The following is an 18,373-nucleotide window of genomic DNA, read 5'->3' as shown; positions in this document are numbered from 1 at the left end:
TTGATATTTATAAGAGCTTTGAATATTGGGGCTTATTTTGCCCACTTTGCAGATATATTAGACGAAATTCAGAAAGACTAAGAGATTTGCTCAAATTTCTAACAGAGAAAAAGTGGTAGTCCTCGTATTTGAAAGCAGGGCAGTCTGTTTCACCATGCCATGTTTTCAACCACTTAATGTGGCAGAATAATCTTTCTCAACATTGATTACCCATGTGCTCCTTGACCAGTAAACTATAGGGGCACTCTATAGATACTCCTTTAACAACACCACACTCTCTAAGCATTAGTGTGATGTGACAGGCTCCTGTTATTTCTGTACAGGTCCTAGAGTCAGGCCCTCCTTCCACAAACCACTCAGTGGTTTCTAGATGGGGCTCTCTCCCATGAATGTTTGGCGCTCCATCCAGGGTTCCAGCTCACCTTGGATTTTTGAATGGTATGTGCTCAAGTTTTTATTTCTTGATACCCAGTTCTATTAATATTGCCTTTACTTATTTAAATGCATTGAATGAGCATCTACTATATGCCTGAAACTGTGCATGTTTCCTGGAATAAAATAACTTTAGGCATTAATCCCTGGCCCCAAAGTAATGCTAGATTAATGACAACAGAAGAATTAGGTTTAGCTGTGATAATCAGGAAAAAAAATAGCTTACAAATAATTTACAAAGACTATGCTCTCCCATAAATTTCAGTTAGTAGTCCACAGCTGGTAGGATGGAGTTGTTTCATAAATGATTGGGGCATAGGACCCTTCTTTCATATAATATCTCAATCTCTAAGTGGCAATCCAAGTTCTAAGATAGCATCTTTTAAGGATGTGTCACTTCCGTTTAAAGACTAATAGATCTTATTAGTCACATTATCATACTCAGCCACTGGGTAAGCTAGAATTGCTGGCAGTATTCTGGAAAAAATATTTATACAGCAAACAAGCTGGTGTTTTATTAGTACGGCAGGATGGATATTAGGAGTGTTAAAGTAAAATTAAAATGGAGACCAAGAAAAATTTCAGTGCAAACAAGACCAAATAGGCCTTATAAAGAGGTTTAACCTTGCTTAAACTGTAAACATAAGTGAAACCTAACTTGAGTAATTTTCTGGTAAATGCTTACGTCAGATAGAAACATAACAATCACAAGCAGCTAACACATGATTATGTAACTAAGAACTTTCTACCTATGGGGGAAAAAAAGCTGGAAAGCTTTTTAAAAGCAATTTTAAAAGGCTATCTTGTAATTGCAATCCAATCCAATTTATTTTGTGTCTGCATTTTCCCAATAAATGTTTGCCTCCAATGTTTTGTCATCGAAACACCAAATATCTTTTGTTCTGTTGTTCCCTGATTTGTGAATTGTTTCTTACTCAAATAAACTCTTTAGAATTTTCTAGTATCTCAAATTTTTCTTTTGTAGGGGGCAGCTATATGTGTCTCTCAGTAACCATCATGAACTAGGAAGCCACTAGACAACACAGCACTGATTATATTCACTTTTTAATCACATCTGTAATTATCTCCATTAAACTCTTAAGTGCAGGAGAGGTAGATGCCATGTCTATCTTGTCATCTGTCAGTCCCTAGGTTGGGCCCGCAACAATCAACATTTGTCAAATTGAGGAGATATGTCCATGTGATTGATTAGGGTTGAGAAAAATTTGCGTGGATGGGTAATTGCAGCCAGTGTTGAGATGACTCAATTTAGCTTCAGAATATAAAAGAGGATAAGCCTTGGTACCACTAAGAGGGAATAGCAGCCCTGGGAGAGCGTGGGGTTGCAGAAGACAAGATGAACAGAGTGAGCATCCAGAAGAGGGGCTGGCAGTATTAAATGCCTGTAGAGCTCACTGCAATAGTCAGCAGGAGGCCAGGGGTGGCCTCACTGAGCACCAATGAAGTAGAGGGATGGGAACAGGAGCCAGAGTTGGAGAAGATGCAGCTGTGGGAATGAGGCAGATCCAATGAAGGAATACAAGAGGAGTTTTAGGAATATATGCCGAACTTTTTGTGCTTAAGGGCCATGGCTACTTACTTTCCCAAGTAAAAATCACTATAAGAATGTAAATTTTATAAAGCTATATATACACATTTAAAAAGAGAAAATGTAAATATCACAAAATAACATTACGGTGAATCTAAGTGAAAGGTTTATTGGATCTCATTACAATCTTAAACAATCTCTGTAACTCAGAATTATTTCCTCAAAATAAATGTTTTATTTGAAATAATCAAGTTCGTGTGCTGAAGAACAATGTTTCGTTATTTCTCACTTATCTTTCTTCCTTTCATTCTCTCACTTTTGTTACTACTTTATAGAAGTTGAAAAGCAGCGATGACAGTTCTTATTTAAACAGAGAAAGCTGAGGAAAAAAAAAAAACCTAACAATGAAAATAATTAGCAAAGTAATTACCAAAAGTAGTTACCAAGCATTTAGAAACAGTGTGGAATAAGCAAACAGGTTTAGACAGTTATTTTTGACAGTTGATTAGGGAGTGATAAATTATTCCATATTAAATACAGCTTTGCAGAATCTCTGGAATATTTAACAACAATCTTTAGGACTTAAATTGTAGGGTAAGCACTGTCTTTTCTCTCTGTTTTTCCAAAATGCAGCAGGGGGCTGTGGGGAAATGTCTGAGGAGGCGAGAAAAGAGGTCGAGCGAGGGACTCCAGAGCGACTCAGCTAGGACACAGACTGAGGTTTCTCAATCCGAAAAAGGAGTTCGAATCCCCGTTTCCCAAGTTAGAATAGGATGCACACCGTGTCCCTGGCATGGTTCTTTGCTGCAACCCCGGATGGAAGCCCGAGAAGGAGCCACAGCATCCTGAGCACACCAGACAAACGCTGCCCGCCTCCCAAAGGCCTCTGGATCAGAGGGGAACACACAACTGCCTGCAGCACAGCGCTGCCGGCGCCACATACCTGCAGGCAACTCTCGCCATCTTTCTGCTGCTGCCTTCGCCCACCTGCCAGTGTGGAGGCTGCGCTTGGGAATTTTTTGTCAAGTAATTTCCCCTGATGACTTACTAGAAATGTTCTTGGGAGACCAAGTTCAGGAGCGAACTCACCTGTCTGGGCGTTGCAGCCAGGGGACAAGTTCTCAGCCGCCCTCAGGCACCCCTCCCTGCCCTCTCCTCCTGCGTCTGGCTTTTGGGAAACCGCAGTTCTTACTCGAAACTGAAAAACAAACCGGATATGACAGCCGTGCAAATCAGGGTTGAGATAAGGAGAAACGAAATCGAAACTCCGCGATCTTTCGTGGATTTAACTGGTGTGGAGTGTCACTTTTTTTTTTTTTTTTTTAACCGAGTCTGGAGAGTCTGGAGAGCGGGAGGATGAAGCAAGGGGACCATGACCGTCGTTCCACACCGGCTTGGAAAACCCAGGCGCGTCCCGCCCTCCCAGTTGGCTTGGGTGTCCTTGACCCTCAAATCAATATAGAACAGCAGGCCGGAAGGTACAAGGTGACGGGGGCTTGAGTATTTCAGCAGCCTGTCTGTCGGGGTACTTCTGTGAGCAAGAAGTTTGCTGTTGTTTGTTTGACTGATTTGCTCATTTTTCTTTTCTATTTTAAAAACATTGATATTAAATGAGTAATTTCTTCAGATAAAATACTGAGTCTATATAATACATACTACCTTAATTTCGTATACTTGATGTAATCACATATTCTTTTGTAGCATATTCTTCTAGTTGCACCTTGCTAGCATGGATACAGAATACGGGAGGACTGTAGTTTATGTAACTGGCCTGTTTGCTTTGAATAGAATAATACAAACATGCGAATCAAAAGTATTTATTTTAAATGAGCAAAGAAATCGTAACCACCAACAATATTTTAAAAGCTAACGATTGCTACAAATATTTTCTCTCATTTTTCCAGCTTTACCTCCTGTTTGGATACTTCCTCTCATATGGGAATTAGTATACGCGAGAATTCAGGGAAGAAAGCATGAATCGGAGTCATTCCATTGTATTGAACTACAGAACAATAATTATGTAATCAAATCACTCTTCTGCTACGCCTGTTACCACCTGCACTGATAGGATTTGTTTTACTAGAATGCTTGTGAATACAGTTTTGCTGACTGTTTTTCACTGCCTAGAATGTCCTCTGTTGGTGGAAAAGAAATTAAAAGTATCAGTTTCATTTTCATCAATAGGTTTGCGTGAAATTGGTCTTTGACAATATGATAGTAAAACTTGATGACAACAGCTAAACGTCAGAGATTCATTTTATAGCTCTATCAAAAATAGATTACTAAGATGGCAGTTTTTTTCTGAGAAATATATAATATCAGGATATAAATTTCAAATAGAAAGTTTTAATATTTTTTATTTTAATATATGGTATAAAGCTACCATCACATTTGATTGGAATATTTGTTTATTAATATGCATTTATATCCTGAGCTTTCTGATGTTGAGTTAAAATGTACTTATTTTGTAAAATTGATCAATTTTTATACAATTGTCTTTACTTGATATTTTTAGTTGTTTTTTTTTTCCCCAGCTTTATGGGGATATAACTGACAAATAAAATTGTAGTTATTCAAGGTGCACAGCTTTATAATTTGGTATAGGGATATATTGTGTAATGATTACTACATCACATTAATTAACACACTTGTAACCACACATAGTTATCACTGATGTGTGTGTGTGGCCTGTGTGTAGTGAGGACTCTTAAGATCTACTCTTTGAGCAAATTTCAAGTAAACAATAGAGTATTGTTAACTATAGTAGCAATACTCTACATTCAATACCCAGTTTTTATTTGATAACTGAAAGTTTATAGTCTTTGATCAATATCTCCTCATTTCCTCCAAATCCCCAGCCCCTGGCAACCACATTCCATAATCTGTTTCTGAGTTCCGGTTCTTTAAATTCCACATTAAGTGAGCTAATACAATGATTGTCTTTCTGTGTCTGGCTTGTTTTATTAGCATAATGTCCTTTAGGTTTGTCTATGTTTTCACAAAATGACAGGATTTTCTTTATTTTTAATGGCTGAATAATATTTAATTATACTGTGCATTTTTTTAAAGAGATAAGGTCTCCCTTTTTCAACCAAGCAGGTATCAAACTCCTGGCCTAAAACAATCCTCTTTCATCAGCCTCCCAATCAGATTTTTAAAATTCATTTATCCCTCAATTAACTTTGGTTGTTTCCATATCTTTGCTGTTATAAATCATGCTACAATGAGCATGGGAGATAGAATATCTCTTAAAAATACTGATTTCATTGCCTTTGGATATATATCCAGAAGTGCGATTTCTAAATCATATGGTAGTTCTGTCTTTTTAAAGAACCTTCATACTATTTTCCAAAACGGCTGTACCAGTTTACATTCTTACCAACAGTGTACAAAGGTTTCATTTTTTTCCACACCTTCACCAACACCTATGAACTTTTGCTTCGTTAATAATAGCCATCCTAACAAATGTGAGGGGATATGTTGTTATAATTTTCTTTTGCATTTCCCTGATGATTAGTGATGCCAAACACCTTTTCATACACCTGTTGGCTATTTGTATGTCTTTTTGAAAATTTGTCTATTTATGTCATTTGCCTATTTTTAATCAGTTTATTTGGTGTTTTACTATTGCCTTGTATAAGTTTCTCATGTACTTTGGGTAGTGCTATGGTTTGTCTGATCCAGCTAAGTCTCATGCTGAAATTTGATTCCAAATGTTGGAGATGGCATCTGGTGTGAGATGCTTAGATCGTGGGTTAGAGCCCTCATAAATGGCTTGTGCCATTTCTGTGGGAGCAAGTTATTACTCTTAGTTCCCAAGATAGCTGGTGATTGAAAGGAGCCCAGCACCTCCTCTTTCTCTCTTTATTCCTCCATTGCCATGTGATCTGCATATGTTTTCTGCCCTGAGTTCCTCATCAGAGCAGATGCTGGTGGCATGCTACTTATACAGCTTGCAAAGCAGTGAATCAAAAAACTTCTTTTCATTACAAATTACCTGGCTTCAAGTATTTCTTTATAGACTAAGACAGGTATTAACCCCTTATTAAATATATGGCTTGCAAATATTTCTCCTATTTCCTAGGTTGTCTTTTCTATTAATAATTATTTTCTTTGCTGTGCAGGAGCTTTCTGGTTTCAGGAAGTCTCACATATCTATTTTTGCTTTTGATGCATGGGCTTTTGGTGTCATATCTAAATCACTGACAAGACCAATGTCAAGAAGCTTTTACCCTATGTTTTCCTCTATGAATTTTGCCATTTTAGGACTTACATGTAAGTCTTTTTAATTTTTCTTTTAAAGTTTAGAGTTTGGGTTACAAGTGAGGATTTACTACATAAGTAAGTTGCATGCAGGTGAAGTCAGGATTCTAGTTGGGCTCTACCCCCTGAGAGTGGATCAGGTACCCATTGTGTTGCCCCCTCCCCTAGCAGTGTCCAGCATCTGCCAATCCTACCTTTGTTCTCATGCGACCAGAGAGCAGGGCTCACTTAAGAGTTAGAACATGGAGTAATCAGTTCTTTGTTTCTGTGATAGTTCATTTAGTATAATGGTCTTCAGCTGCATCCACGTTGCCGTTAAAGCCATGATTTTGTTCTTCTCTATGGCTGTATAATATTTCAGTGTGTATATATACCACATTTTAAAAAGTCCAGTCCACTTTTGATAGGCCTCTGGATAGGTCTCATACTTTTTTGCTATGGTGAATAGTGCTGCAATAAACATGTGTGTAGGTATCTTCTTGGTACACTGATGTATGATCCTTCTGTATATTCCTGGGAGAGGGACTGTTGGATCCTATGGAAGCTCAATTTTAGTTATTTGAGAAATTGCCACACTGCTTTCCACAAAGTTTGAACTAACTTACATTTCCACTAACAGTGTAGAAGTGTTCACTTTTCTCCACATCTGTGCCTGCACCTATTATTTTTGATATTTTAATGACAGCCATCTCTACCAGAATTAGGTGATATGTCATTGGAGTTTTGATTTGCAGTTCTCTGATGATTAGTAAGGCTGAATGTTTTTCATGTTTGTTGTCTACTTGTATGTCTTCCTTTGAAAAATGTCTGTTTATGTCCTTTGCCCACTTTTTAATGGGGTTGTTTGTTTTCCTTGCATTCGTTTGAGTTCCTTGTAGACCCAGATTGTTAGAGTGTTGTCAGATGCATAGCCTGCAAATATTTTTTCCTATTCCTTGAGTTGTCTCTTTACTTTCTTGATGGTTTCTTTTACTGTGCAAAAACTTTTCAGTTTGGTAAGATCCCACCTGTCCATTTTAGCTTTTGCTGCATATGCTTTTGAGGACTTGGTCATGAATTCATTGCCTTCTCCGATGTCCAGGAAGGGCGTTTCATAAGTTTTCTTCTAGTATTCTTATAGTTTGAGGTTTTAAATTTAAGTCCTTGATTGATTTTGAGTTACTTTTTGTATATGGTGATAGCTAGGAATCCAATTTAATTCTTTTGCATGTAGTTAGCCAGTTTTCCCAGCACCATTTGCTACATATGGTTTTCTTTCCCTGATGTTTGTTATTGATGGCTATGTCGAAGATGAGTTGGTTGAGGAACCATGGTTTTATTTCTGGAGTATCTGTCATGTTGCATTGGTCTGTATATGTCTATTCCTGTACCAGTACCATGCTGTCTTTGTTGCTGTAGCCTTGTGATATAATTTAAAGTCTGGAAGTGTGATACTTACAGCTTTATTCCTTTTGCTGAGGAATGCTTTGGCTATTCATAATTTTTTTTTGCTTCCATTTTTTCTGTATTGTTTTTTCTAGGTCTGTGAAAAATTACATTGGCAATTTGTTAGGGATTGCATTGAATCTATAGATTACCTTGGGTAGGATGGACATCTTGATCATACTGATTCTTCCAACCTATGAGCAGGTGATTTTTGTAAGTTTGTTTGTTCATGTTGTCCTTGATCCTTTGAGCAGTGTTTTGCAGTGCTTTATAAAAGTCTTTCACTTCTTTGGATAGGTGGGTGTTAAGGAATCTTATTTTTTGTGTGGCTATTGTGAATAGGATTCTGTTTTTGATTCTCAGCCTGCTTATTGTTGGTATATGAAAATGCAACTGTCTTTTGTGCATTAATTTGTATCCCAGAACTTTACCAAAGTCATTTATCAGTGCAATAAGATTTTTGACAAACTCTCTAGGATTTTCTAGGTATAGAAACATATCATCTGTACACAGGGATAACTTGACTTTCTCATTTTCTATTTGAGTACTCCTGATTTCTTTCTCCTTCCTGATTGCTCTGACTAGAACTCCCAGTACTATGTTAAATAGGAGAAGTGAGAATGGGCTTCCTTTCTTATTCCAGTTCTTAGGGAGAATGCTTCCAGCTTCTGCCTATTAAGCATGTTGTTGGCTCCAGGTATGTCATAGATGGCTCTTATTGTTTTGAGAAATGTTCATTCGATGCCTAGGTCCCTGAGTGTTTTTATCAAGAAAGGATGCTGGATTTTATTGAATGCTATTTTTCTGCATCTAATGAGATAATCATGTGATTCTTGTTTTTGCACCTGTTTATGGAATGGACTATATTTGTAGACTCACATATGTTGAATCAGCCCTGTATCCCAGGAATGAAGCCCACCTGGTTATGATGGATGATTCTTCAAATGTGTTGTTGGAAATGATTTGCTAGAAATCTTGTTGAAAATGTTTGCATCTGTGCAAAATTGGGAAATTACCAGGAAAATTTGGTATGTAGTACTCTTTCCTTGTTGGGTCTTCCCAATTTGGGGTATCAGGATGATGTTCATATAATGAGTTTCATACGATGAACTAGAGATAATTCTTTCTTGATTGCCTGGAATACATTCAATAGGATCTGTATCAGTGTTTCCTTGTACATCTTGCAGAATTCATCAGAGAAACTGTCTGGTTCAGGGCTGTTTTGGGCCAAAAGTTTTCTTATAACTGAGTTGATTTCCTGAATTGTTATTGGTCTTTCTATGGTTTTAAATTTATTCCTGTTTTAAACTCGATAGTTTATATGGTGCCAGGAATTCCTGCATTTCCTCTAGATTTTCTGGCTTATTTGCATGCAGATGTTCCTAGTGATTTCTGATAATCATGTGAATTTCTTCGGAGTCAGTTGTGACATTGCCTTTTTCATTTCTTATTGTGTTTATTTGGAAGCCCCCGCCTTTTGTCAATCTGGCCAGGAGTGTGCCAATCATATTTATCCTTTCAAAGAACGATCTCTTTGTCTATTCATCCTTTCTATGACTTCTTTTTTATTCTATTTCATTCAACTGGCAATTTATTTTAGTAATTACTACTTTTTAATTTTTTTAACCCAGTTTCCAGAGATTGTGAGATGTGACATCTCAGAGAAGGATACTACACTAGGAAAGTTCTTCTTCCTCTGCCAACCTTTAAACCACCTTGGAGAACTTAAACTGATGTCTAAAATCCAAACTATCTAATACCATGAATCTTTGGAGGGATCATGGAATTGTACTCATTGAAAACAATCATGCATGCATTATCCTATTGTTTTTATAACAGATGATTATTTAGCACATTCTGTGTCTGAACATACTCTGAGGGGATGTTCAAAAAAAGTTATAGCATCTGTTCTCAAATAAAATTTACCCTTCAATTAAAAAAATACTATCACCCAATAAAGTGTACCTGGGACAAAAGTATATTTATTGCCTGGATGCACTACCTCCCTATTTTAACAGGCAGTTTACAATGTCCTTCCGGGATCTGGGTACCACCGGCAACTTGGATCCTGATTCCAAGAGTCTATGAAATGTTTGAGCATTTCTGTTTTCCCAGTACACAGATACCTAGTAAATGGCCAGAGTTCAATCATTATTTGTTCTTGCCATGAAGTTGCAATGTCCCTTTTCCTGGAGTCCTGTCCTTTGCTCCAGCTGATAAGTTCAGGATCTGAAATTATCTCAGGTCAAGGCTATTGATGTGAGACTTTACTGGGGCTACTTCTCGACCTCCTGGTAAACATTCTTGGTTTCGTTTGATTGTTTTCTTCTCATCCTATTTGACTCCATGGATGACATATTCTATTGACCATATTCAGGATTCTCTCTGGTTATGCCTAGTTGTTTGCCACTCATTATTACAACTGAATCTACTGAGATTCTAATGATTAAGGGCCAACATCATCTTTCATTCCTCATCAGGGGGTTTTGTTCTGGAAAAGCACATTATCTGCTCTATCCAGGCCTACCGCACCACTGAATTTACAAGGATGGCAGGATCCCTCTCACCAGTGCTTAATCTTAAGGTTTGGTCATTTGTACTTCTAGCACCTAAAAGCTGTAATTCAGATAGGGAAAATAGAGGCTACTTTAGCTAAAATCTCAAGGGTCATGGAGAGGTTCATATCTTTATTTTGAAACATATAATGAGTTAAAAAAATAAGGCCAAATGAAAACAAAAATAAGATGCAAATTTTATGCATTCTAATAATCATATTTAGACTTAGATCCCTTTTTGAGCTGGCTGATGACATCCCTAAGAGCAATAAATATTTCATCACTTAAAAGTCAATTGCGCATTCCTTTATTATTATTATAATAATTAGTAGTATTATAGCTTACATTTTCTTACATATTTCTAAATAGGTAAAATAATTTCTTTTACAAAATTCAAAAGATAGAGCAAATAATGAAAATTATGGCCGGGCTCGGTGGCTCAGCCTGTAATCCCAGCACTTTGGGAGGCCGAGGTGAGCGGATTGCCTGAGCCTGCGGGTTCGAGACCCCCTGGGCAACTTGGTGAGACCTCATTTCTACAATAAATCAAAAAATCAGCCAGACGTGGTAGCGCATGCCTGTAATTCCGGCTACTTGGAAGGTTGAGGCAGAAGGGTCACCGGAGCCCAGCAGGCGAGGCTGTGGTGGCCAGGAGCAGCCACTGCACTCCGATCTGAGCAACAGAGTGAGACTCCAACTCAAAGAAAGAAAGAAAGAAAGAAAATCATGTGTCCCTTCAACTCTTGATTCTATCTGGTTAATCTCCGAAGGAGCCAATAATAGATTTTTTTATTAATCTTTCCAGAAGTATCTTATGTATATATTTGCTTGCTTGCATACAATGATTGTGTTTTTTGCTTTGCTTAGAGATCAGGCGATTTACAATGCTTTGCTTTATCTTCTTTTTTCACTTTATAATATATATTCAGGATCATTCTGTACAAGTAGAGCCCCATGGTCAATTCTACTGGTTACATAATATTCTAGTCTATGCGCATATTAAAATGTATGTTACCAATCTTATATGGAGAACACTCAAGTACTTTCCAATATTTTGCCATTAAAAGCAATGCCTAAATTGACTTCCTATATATAAATGATTTCTCAAATTTATATTTTCTAAAGTTGCTTACGGTGTTTCAAATTGTGCATGCATTTGTTCCATTTCATGTGGGCCAGGCACTGATATACTCCAATAAGCATTTTTAATGTTTAAAACTTTGGTAAATTAAAATTAAAAACAGAAACACCAAAAATAAGTCAGAGCATATATCCCCTTCTATAATTTCCTTAGAAGAAGAGCTAATGTTTTTAAATAGTGAACCTAAATCTTTGAAACAATGACCAAGTAATTTAGCAGGAGCAGATAAAATTGAAGTTATCTCATCGACAAATCTATTCAAGGCTTGTGGAATCCAAGGAGTGTCATCCTTTTTTGTAGTTTCAATCATGTTTTTCAATTGATTTATTTCTGCATTCATCTCCTCAGATTTCTTCCTAAATCCTTCCTCAAGCAAATCCTTTTGGACCTAAAGGAAAAAATCAGAAAGGAAATAAATTTTTTAAACTCCCCATTCTTTAATAAGTTATATTTTATATTTAATCATTTTGTCACACTGCCTTTATTTTACACCTAGAAATATTTTCTCAATTATCAAAGGAGAATTTGGCAGCAAAGAATAACTTCTGAGTTGGACCTAGACATTTTGAGGAAGCACAGTTTACAACTTTACTAACATTCTTACATCATTACGGTTTTACTAGGATGCTAACCCAGTAACGAGGACAAATGCTACTTGTTCCTGCCCCCCCAAAATGCCAGCTGGGAGGTAGCCACTTGTCTAATTGTATAAATACTTAGTCTCACTTGGGTGGCATGGCCACTCACATCATAGAAATAAGAAGAACTTATATGCTGAACTAGAAATTTCTTGTAAGAGAACTTCCAGATGGACAATGTGAGAATTCCTCCTATACCATGAGCTAATTTGAAAGGCTATCCACACATGGAGACAACTGCAACAAATTTAGAAGCTTTGCTTTCCCTGTGCCTTTAATCTGCAAATTTCTGATAGTTTTACGTAAACTATCTGCCTCAGGGTCTTTGGATGATAGTAGCTTGCCTGATGACATGCAGATTTGGTAAAGCAAAGCGAGTTGCTGCTTAATTGAATACACTTGATTTGAATATCTGTTTATCAGGTCCTGATGACATCATTTTAAAATATCCCAAAACAGCAGTTCTAACTCTATATTCTCCAAGGACCTGTAGGGGCCATAATCATACCAAACTCTCCAGAGTCTAAGTATCGAACAGAATTCAAAGCCTCTCTAAAGAAATAAAAAAAAGGATTCAAGTCTTTGAAGAATGAGCAGTAAACAGTGATGGTGCTTCATTCCATTTCATTGCTGTTACTTTCACCAGATCATCCTGAAGTACCAGGGCAGGGACCATCAGGCCTACTGAAGCCATGGACAGACTTACCTTCAGCTTATGCTCCAAAATCATTTTCTGCTCTCTCAGTAGATATTCTCTTTCCATCTCCAGCTTTTCTTTCAGTTGGGCTATGTTTTCCCTTAGACTCTTTTCTTGAGCCTCCATCTGCTGCTGTTGTTCTTGTAGTTTCTGTCCTAAAATTTCCTGTTCCTTGTCAACTGCCTCTTTCTTGACCCATTCCACTGTCCAATGAAGTTTTTAGAAAGAGAAGAAAATAAGAAATGATGATTAATCTCTAGTCTTCTGAGCTCAGGGACCAAATTAAATTTGGGAAATCACAGAATTCACCCAGGTCCACACCATCTAGAGCACATTTCAGAATATGATGGAATGACCTTGCCTGTCTGGTTGATGGACAATCACAGCTCTGCCTGTTATTTTCACATTTAGCAAAGTATGTATCCCTCAGAAGTGGAAGAAGCTCCTTGTTTGGAGAAGGTCTTCCTGTTGGATCTGTCAGAGGGCACTGCAGGAACTTTCCCACCCTGCTGTAAGAAGAGCCCTGCCCCCATACCAGCTATGGCCTTCTCCTGATCAGTGAGGGCTTTATCTGCCTGCAGGATGGATTTCTCTATTGTTGCTTGTGACTGCAGGAAACTCTGGAAGACCTCTCTTGCCTGTGGAACCAAGAAGAAGCAAGAAAGTTAGATTTCTTTGTCTTTGTAATTTTTTCTTAAGGCTTAAAATTCTATAATGGCTCCCTATAAATTTGTAAGCTCCTTAATGGGACCAGAGCCTCTCCTCATCTCCTGCTTCCTGTCTCCCTGCAGTCTCTCTCCTGGTGCTCCTTCCCTCCACCTGTTCTGGGTTCCAGCCAGTCAGAACCATGTGCAGTTGTACAAACACAATCTCTGATGCTTTTATATGTTTGCCTTCCACTGTGAAAGCCTGCCTGTTATTGATGCTACTGCCCTTTCCTGCCACTTGCTGGCTGAACTTTTTCAGTAGTTTATTTAATCTACCTAGGCCACTAAATTCAGATATGTAAAATTTCAAAATTAAGGGCAGATGCTTCTTGAAGTCATTTGGAAGATTAAAGTAAAAGTCTGTTGGAAGAGTTTAACAGTATGCCTACACGCAAAAACAGTCCAATATGTTAGTTGCATTATGGCTATTTTATGTTTACAGTCACCAATTATGCAACCCATTTTTACAGGCCCATAAATGTAATTACTCTGTATGTAATTTTCTATTTTTTTCTCTCTTATTTTGATCAGCTTTGAGTGCAAAAACTCTGACTTGAAGATGTAAATTGCTGGCATTGGGCATATGAATAATTTTTGTTCTCATTTTTCCTGATTTTTAAAAACCATGCTCTTTCTTTGGGAACAAACATTTCTAGTCTCAAATGAATGGTAAATAGTGACATTAAAAGCTAAGGTGTCATACTATCCCTCTGCTCTCTTATTATTCATGACTGGTGCAGAAGATTCCATTCTCTGTACTCTATAAGCTTCCCCATGAGCCCCTTTCTCCTCACCTTTACTCCCTTCCTGGGCACTTGCAAATAGTCTTGTTCAGTCTTCTCCCTTTCTTCCATGTAAAGCTTGTACCCTCCAGGGACAGAGAAAGTTCCTGCTGAAATATTTTGCATTAGTTCCTTTGAGAGCTGGTTGAGTTGAACCTGGCAGTATTTAACAGATGACTCTTCATTCTGCAACAAGAAATTCTTCTTCTTACTCATTATGATTTCCTGCAAGAGTAAGGTATGGCAACATCATCAGAAAAAAGAAACAGAGAAGATAAAATTCCAAACAATATAATGGAAAGGTCAATTTCACTGTAGTCTTCATGAGAAAAGCATTTTTACAGAGTAGGAAGTGGAATACATCAGAAATCACAAAACTTCATGCATTCACAACCCTGAAAACTCTCTGCAAGACTATGGGAGAAGTTTCTTAACCTCCCTGGGCCTCAAGTCCCTTATATATGAAATGACAAGATTGCACTTCACAATGTCTATGTTTCTGGCAGCTGAATATATCTTCAATAATACAGTGATACAACAAAGAGCAGTGTAAGTTGAACTAGCCTGAATGAGGGTCTGGTAAGTGAAACTTTGGTTCCTATGAAAGGCAGGATGTGCACAGGAAAAGTGAATGGCTCAGGGATGATGTGTGAGTGTGCTGGTCAGGCTTGAAATATGCAGAAGTATTCATTTAAGGAGGATATTCATATATTAATTTTACTTCAGTGATTATAAAGATTTCTGGATACAATGTTGCCAAAAAAGACAGATGTGTAGTCTTTCTCTATCCCTCATGAGAATCCAAAATACTTCATTCTTGAGTGAGAGATGAGCCTTGGGTCCAAAAAGTCACCTTTAGGTTTCATTCGTCAAGGCGGAAAGGTTATGAAGAGTCATAACTAAGACAAATTACCACAAGCTTCTTCTGGAATTCCTGGTTTTCATCCTTGAAGGAGCACTCCATGAAGACTGCAATGGCTTCCCTCTTACAGGCTGCATGCACATACAGCAGTTCCTGGAGTGTGTCTGTGGAGAATGTCATTTGTTGGGCCATCAGCTGACCGTGGTATTCAGCTGCCTTCTGCACAGCTGCTGAGTTCTCACGCTGGGCTAGAGTTGTCACCGCATTCTCCAAACAAGGTACAGCTCCACTGTTGATGGCATCCACGTAGGTCATCACCAGAGTCCCTAGTCCTGAATAAACCAGGAAATTCAGGGGATTAATATGAAATTATAACTCACTGGAGTCTAAAGCTCTAAGAACACAATTCTTTTTTTTTTCCCCAAGAATAAAATATGGTTTTTGCTAGGGAAATAAAAAAGATAAGTATGACACGATACAGACATATTCTACAAGTTTGATAAAATGGGTACATTGTATAGAAAATGTACCTTACCAAAAAGGCACAATAAAACAGAGAATTTAAATAATCCTAAACCATTCAGCAATTAACTGTTCTACTTAATACTTTAATGGTAAACTTCTGAGAAAGAAAATTATATTTTTTAATTATGTACAACACCCAGCAGTGGATTAACCAGGCATTAATAAATAATAAATACTCTTGTTCAATAAGAAATACCAACCAACTGACAAACAAAACAAAGCCAAATAAGTTACAAAATTTAACCACAAAGAAAATTTCAGGGCAGATGGCTTCACTAGTGAATTCTATCAATTTTTTTTTCTTATTTTGTTTAATGTGCTTTCTTAGCACCTGAGTTCCACTTTTTTTTTTAACTTTTAATTTTTTTTTAATTTTAAACATGTTGGATACAATTCAGGGTTAGGTATACAAATGTTTATTATGTAGGTACTCTTGTTGATGAAGTGTGCTCCCCTTTCCCCAGGCAGATTCCCACTGCTGCCAATCCCACCTCCCCACCCCTCTACTCCCTGCAGGTTCCCCCTACTGCCAATCCTTTTCTTATAGTATTACGATAGTTGTTCAAGTTCACTTATGAGTGAAAACATGTGATACTCAGTTCTTTGTTTCTGTGATACATCACTCAGTATTACAGACTCTAAGTTCATTCAAGTTGCCGTGAAGTTCATGATTTTGTTCTTCTTTATGGTTGCATAATATTCCACTGTGTATATGTACATTTTTAAATACAGTTCTCTTTTGATGGGCAGCATGAGAACACATTTCTAAAATCACACACACACACACACACACACACACACACACACACACACACACACCACTACTTCCTTCTACTATCATCACTTTCCTATTGACTTTCTGTATTTTTATGGTTCTTCAAGCCCCAGTGTTTTAAAAATTTAAAAATCTACTTTTATCTAACATGCTAACTGGTATATGGGAAATGCAATTTATCATGTAAAATTAAAAGGAAAATAAATTACACAAATATAATGATAAGGCAGGGTAAATCAGATTACATTGATTCCTAATTCTGAATCTACCAATGAATTTTCAGGAACTTATGGGCTAATGTTCATTTCTAGACTTCTTTAAACTTCCAAAATATCTTTTGTCTACTATTGTAAATAATATTTAACATAGAGAATTCCCCCTGGGAAAATAGTATCTATCTGTTTTTATTCCCGGTTAGTGATTTCATTATCAATGAAGGATTTTTAAAGCTATGTGGAAGCTGCAGCTATCAATAACAAAGTTTCAATTCAGCAGAAGAATTTGTACACCCCCAAAAGTGAGATAATTATAAAATATACACACTTTTTCATGGAGTATGAATATCTGTATATACATATTTCTATAAGGACTCCCACAAAAATGCTGAGAAACCCATTACACAATACATTCAGCATACATTTATACAATATATTCAACATACATTAGATCCCACAAAAATATGGAAAGGAGACTCACGATTCCCAGTGACAGTGATACCCCCTCTGAGGTTCTTGGTTCTTGCATGGGTAAAAATGTAAGAACAGAAAATGTTTGTTTGTTCCTTGAATTTAGGGTCCAGTTGGTCTTCAGATACCTTCTCAATATTGGCGAGAAGGTCTTTGTCATGTGTTGGTCGATCAAAGACAAAGCACTTCTGTTTTGGAAAGAAATGCTTGATTAATTCCCTAAGCAGGTGGGATATTTGGACCCTGGGATTCTTGCCTGAGGGATGAGAAAAGGAGAGAATACAGTGAAAACAGTCTTGGGACAAGGAAACTAAAGATTTTTTTTTTTGATAAGACGTGTTGTATTTTTGTAGTCTCCTATGCTTATAGAACTCTTTTAACATAAACATTGAGAACTCCTTTGCACATCAAACTTGCACCAATGATAGAACTCTGGCAAGACATTTTGGAAGACATCTGAGCCAAGTGAAAATAATAGGTATGACTGGTATCTTTAGAGCTGTTTTTTATTAGATGCTTACTGAATGAATGGGCTGAATGAATGAAAGGTCAAATGTAAATTTCTGGTCCACTCGATCCCATGTAAAAATTGAGCTGTGGGACCAAAAGAAGAATCACAAATAAAGTATAAAAGAACAATATTAGAAATAGCAATATTCGGAATATTAAGAAAGATATCACGATTATTTAAGGAGAACTATTATTGAAGCTAAAAAGAATTTGTATAGTATTGACTGTTTTTAAACTTCCAAAATATAATTTGTATTCTATGAAGATTTAAAAACCTCTGAAGATTAAAGGTAATGAAAATGGAATTTTAATGTAATCACCACTGCTCTATAAACTATTTGAGGTAAAGGATTATATTTGATTTGACAGTGTTGTTCTTCTGTATTCCAGTTTCTTTTTTTTCTCTCTCTCTTTTAATTTTTTTTACTTTAAAGATGTGGGGGACAATTCAGGGTTAGGTATACAAATGTTCATTATGCAGGTATCCTTGATTTTTAAAAAGCATAAATAGAAAAATATGAACTAAATGAGTATATCAGAATTGATACTTTTATAGGGTCTTATCCAATACATACCCATGTAAGGTAACTAATTAAAATAATCATTTTGAAGTTATAGCATAAATAAATATGTTATAATTAAGAGAAAACTGTGACACAGAAAGCAAAATAAATGTATCAGAAATTTTGAACCTGGAATCAACCATGCTGTCCATCAAAAGAAGACTGGATTTAAAAAATGTGATACATATACACAATGGAATACTACACAGCCATAAAAAAGAACAAAATCATGAATTTTGCAGCAACCTGGATGGAACTAGAGT

The 18,373-nt window shown here is 36.9% G+C and overlaps 1 protein-coding gene across 1 annotated transcript in view; it reads right to left on the bottom strand.

Annotated features, from left to right (window-relative positions):
• Nucleotides 1-2,744: 2,744 nt before the first annotated feature.
• Nucleotides 2,745-18,373, bottom strand: part of LOC103261607 (guanylate-binding protein 6-like) — a 16,959-nt gene continuing 1,330 nt past the window's right edge. Inside the window, 7 exon segments of the mRNA XM_021712964.1 lie at nt 2,745-3,179; nt 11,475-11,753; nt 12,710-12,903; nt 13,236-13,338; nt 14,202-14,414; nt 15,103-15,383; nt 17,048-17,293. Of these exon segments, the coding sequence (XP_021568639.1) occupies nt 2,745-3,179; nt 11,475-11,753; nt 12,710-12,903; nt 13,236-13,338; nt 14,202-14,414; nt 15,103-15,383; nt 17,048-17,293 (1,751 nt within the window).

This window comes from Carlito syrichta, unplaced genomic scaffold, assembly GCF_000164805.1.
Source record: "Carlito syrichta isolate Samal-C Ts95f unplaced genomic scaffold, Tarsius_syrichta-2.0.1 Scaffold303801, whole genome shotgun sequence".
Classification (NCBI taxonomy): Eukaryota; Metazoa; Chordata; class Mammalia; order Primates; family Tarsiidae; genus Carlito; species Carlito syrichta.
Note: the sequence above shows the minus strand (reverse complement) of the source record. Positions and strands in the feature narration are given on the sequence as shown.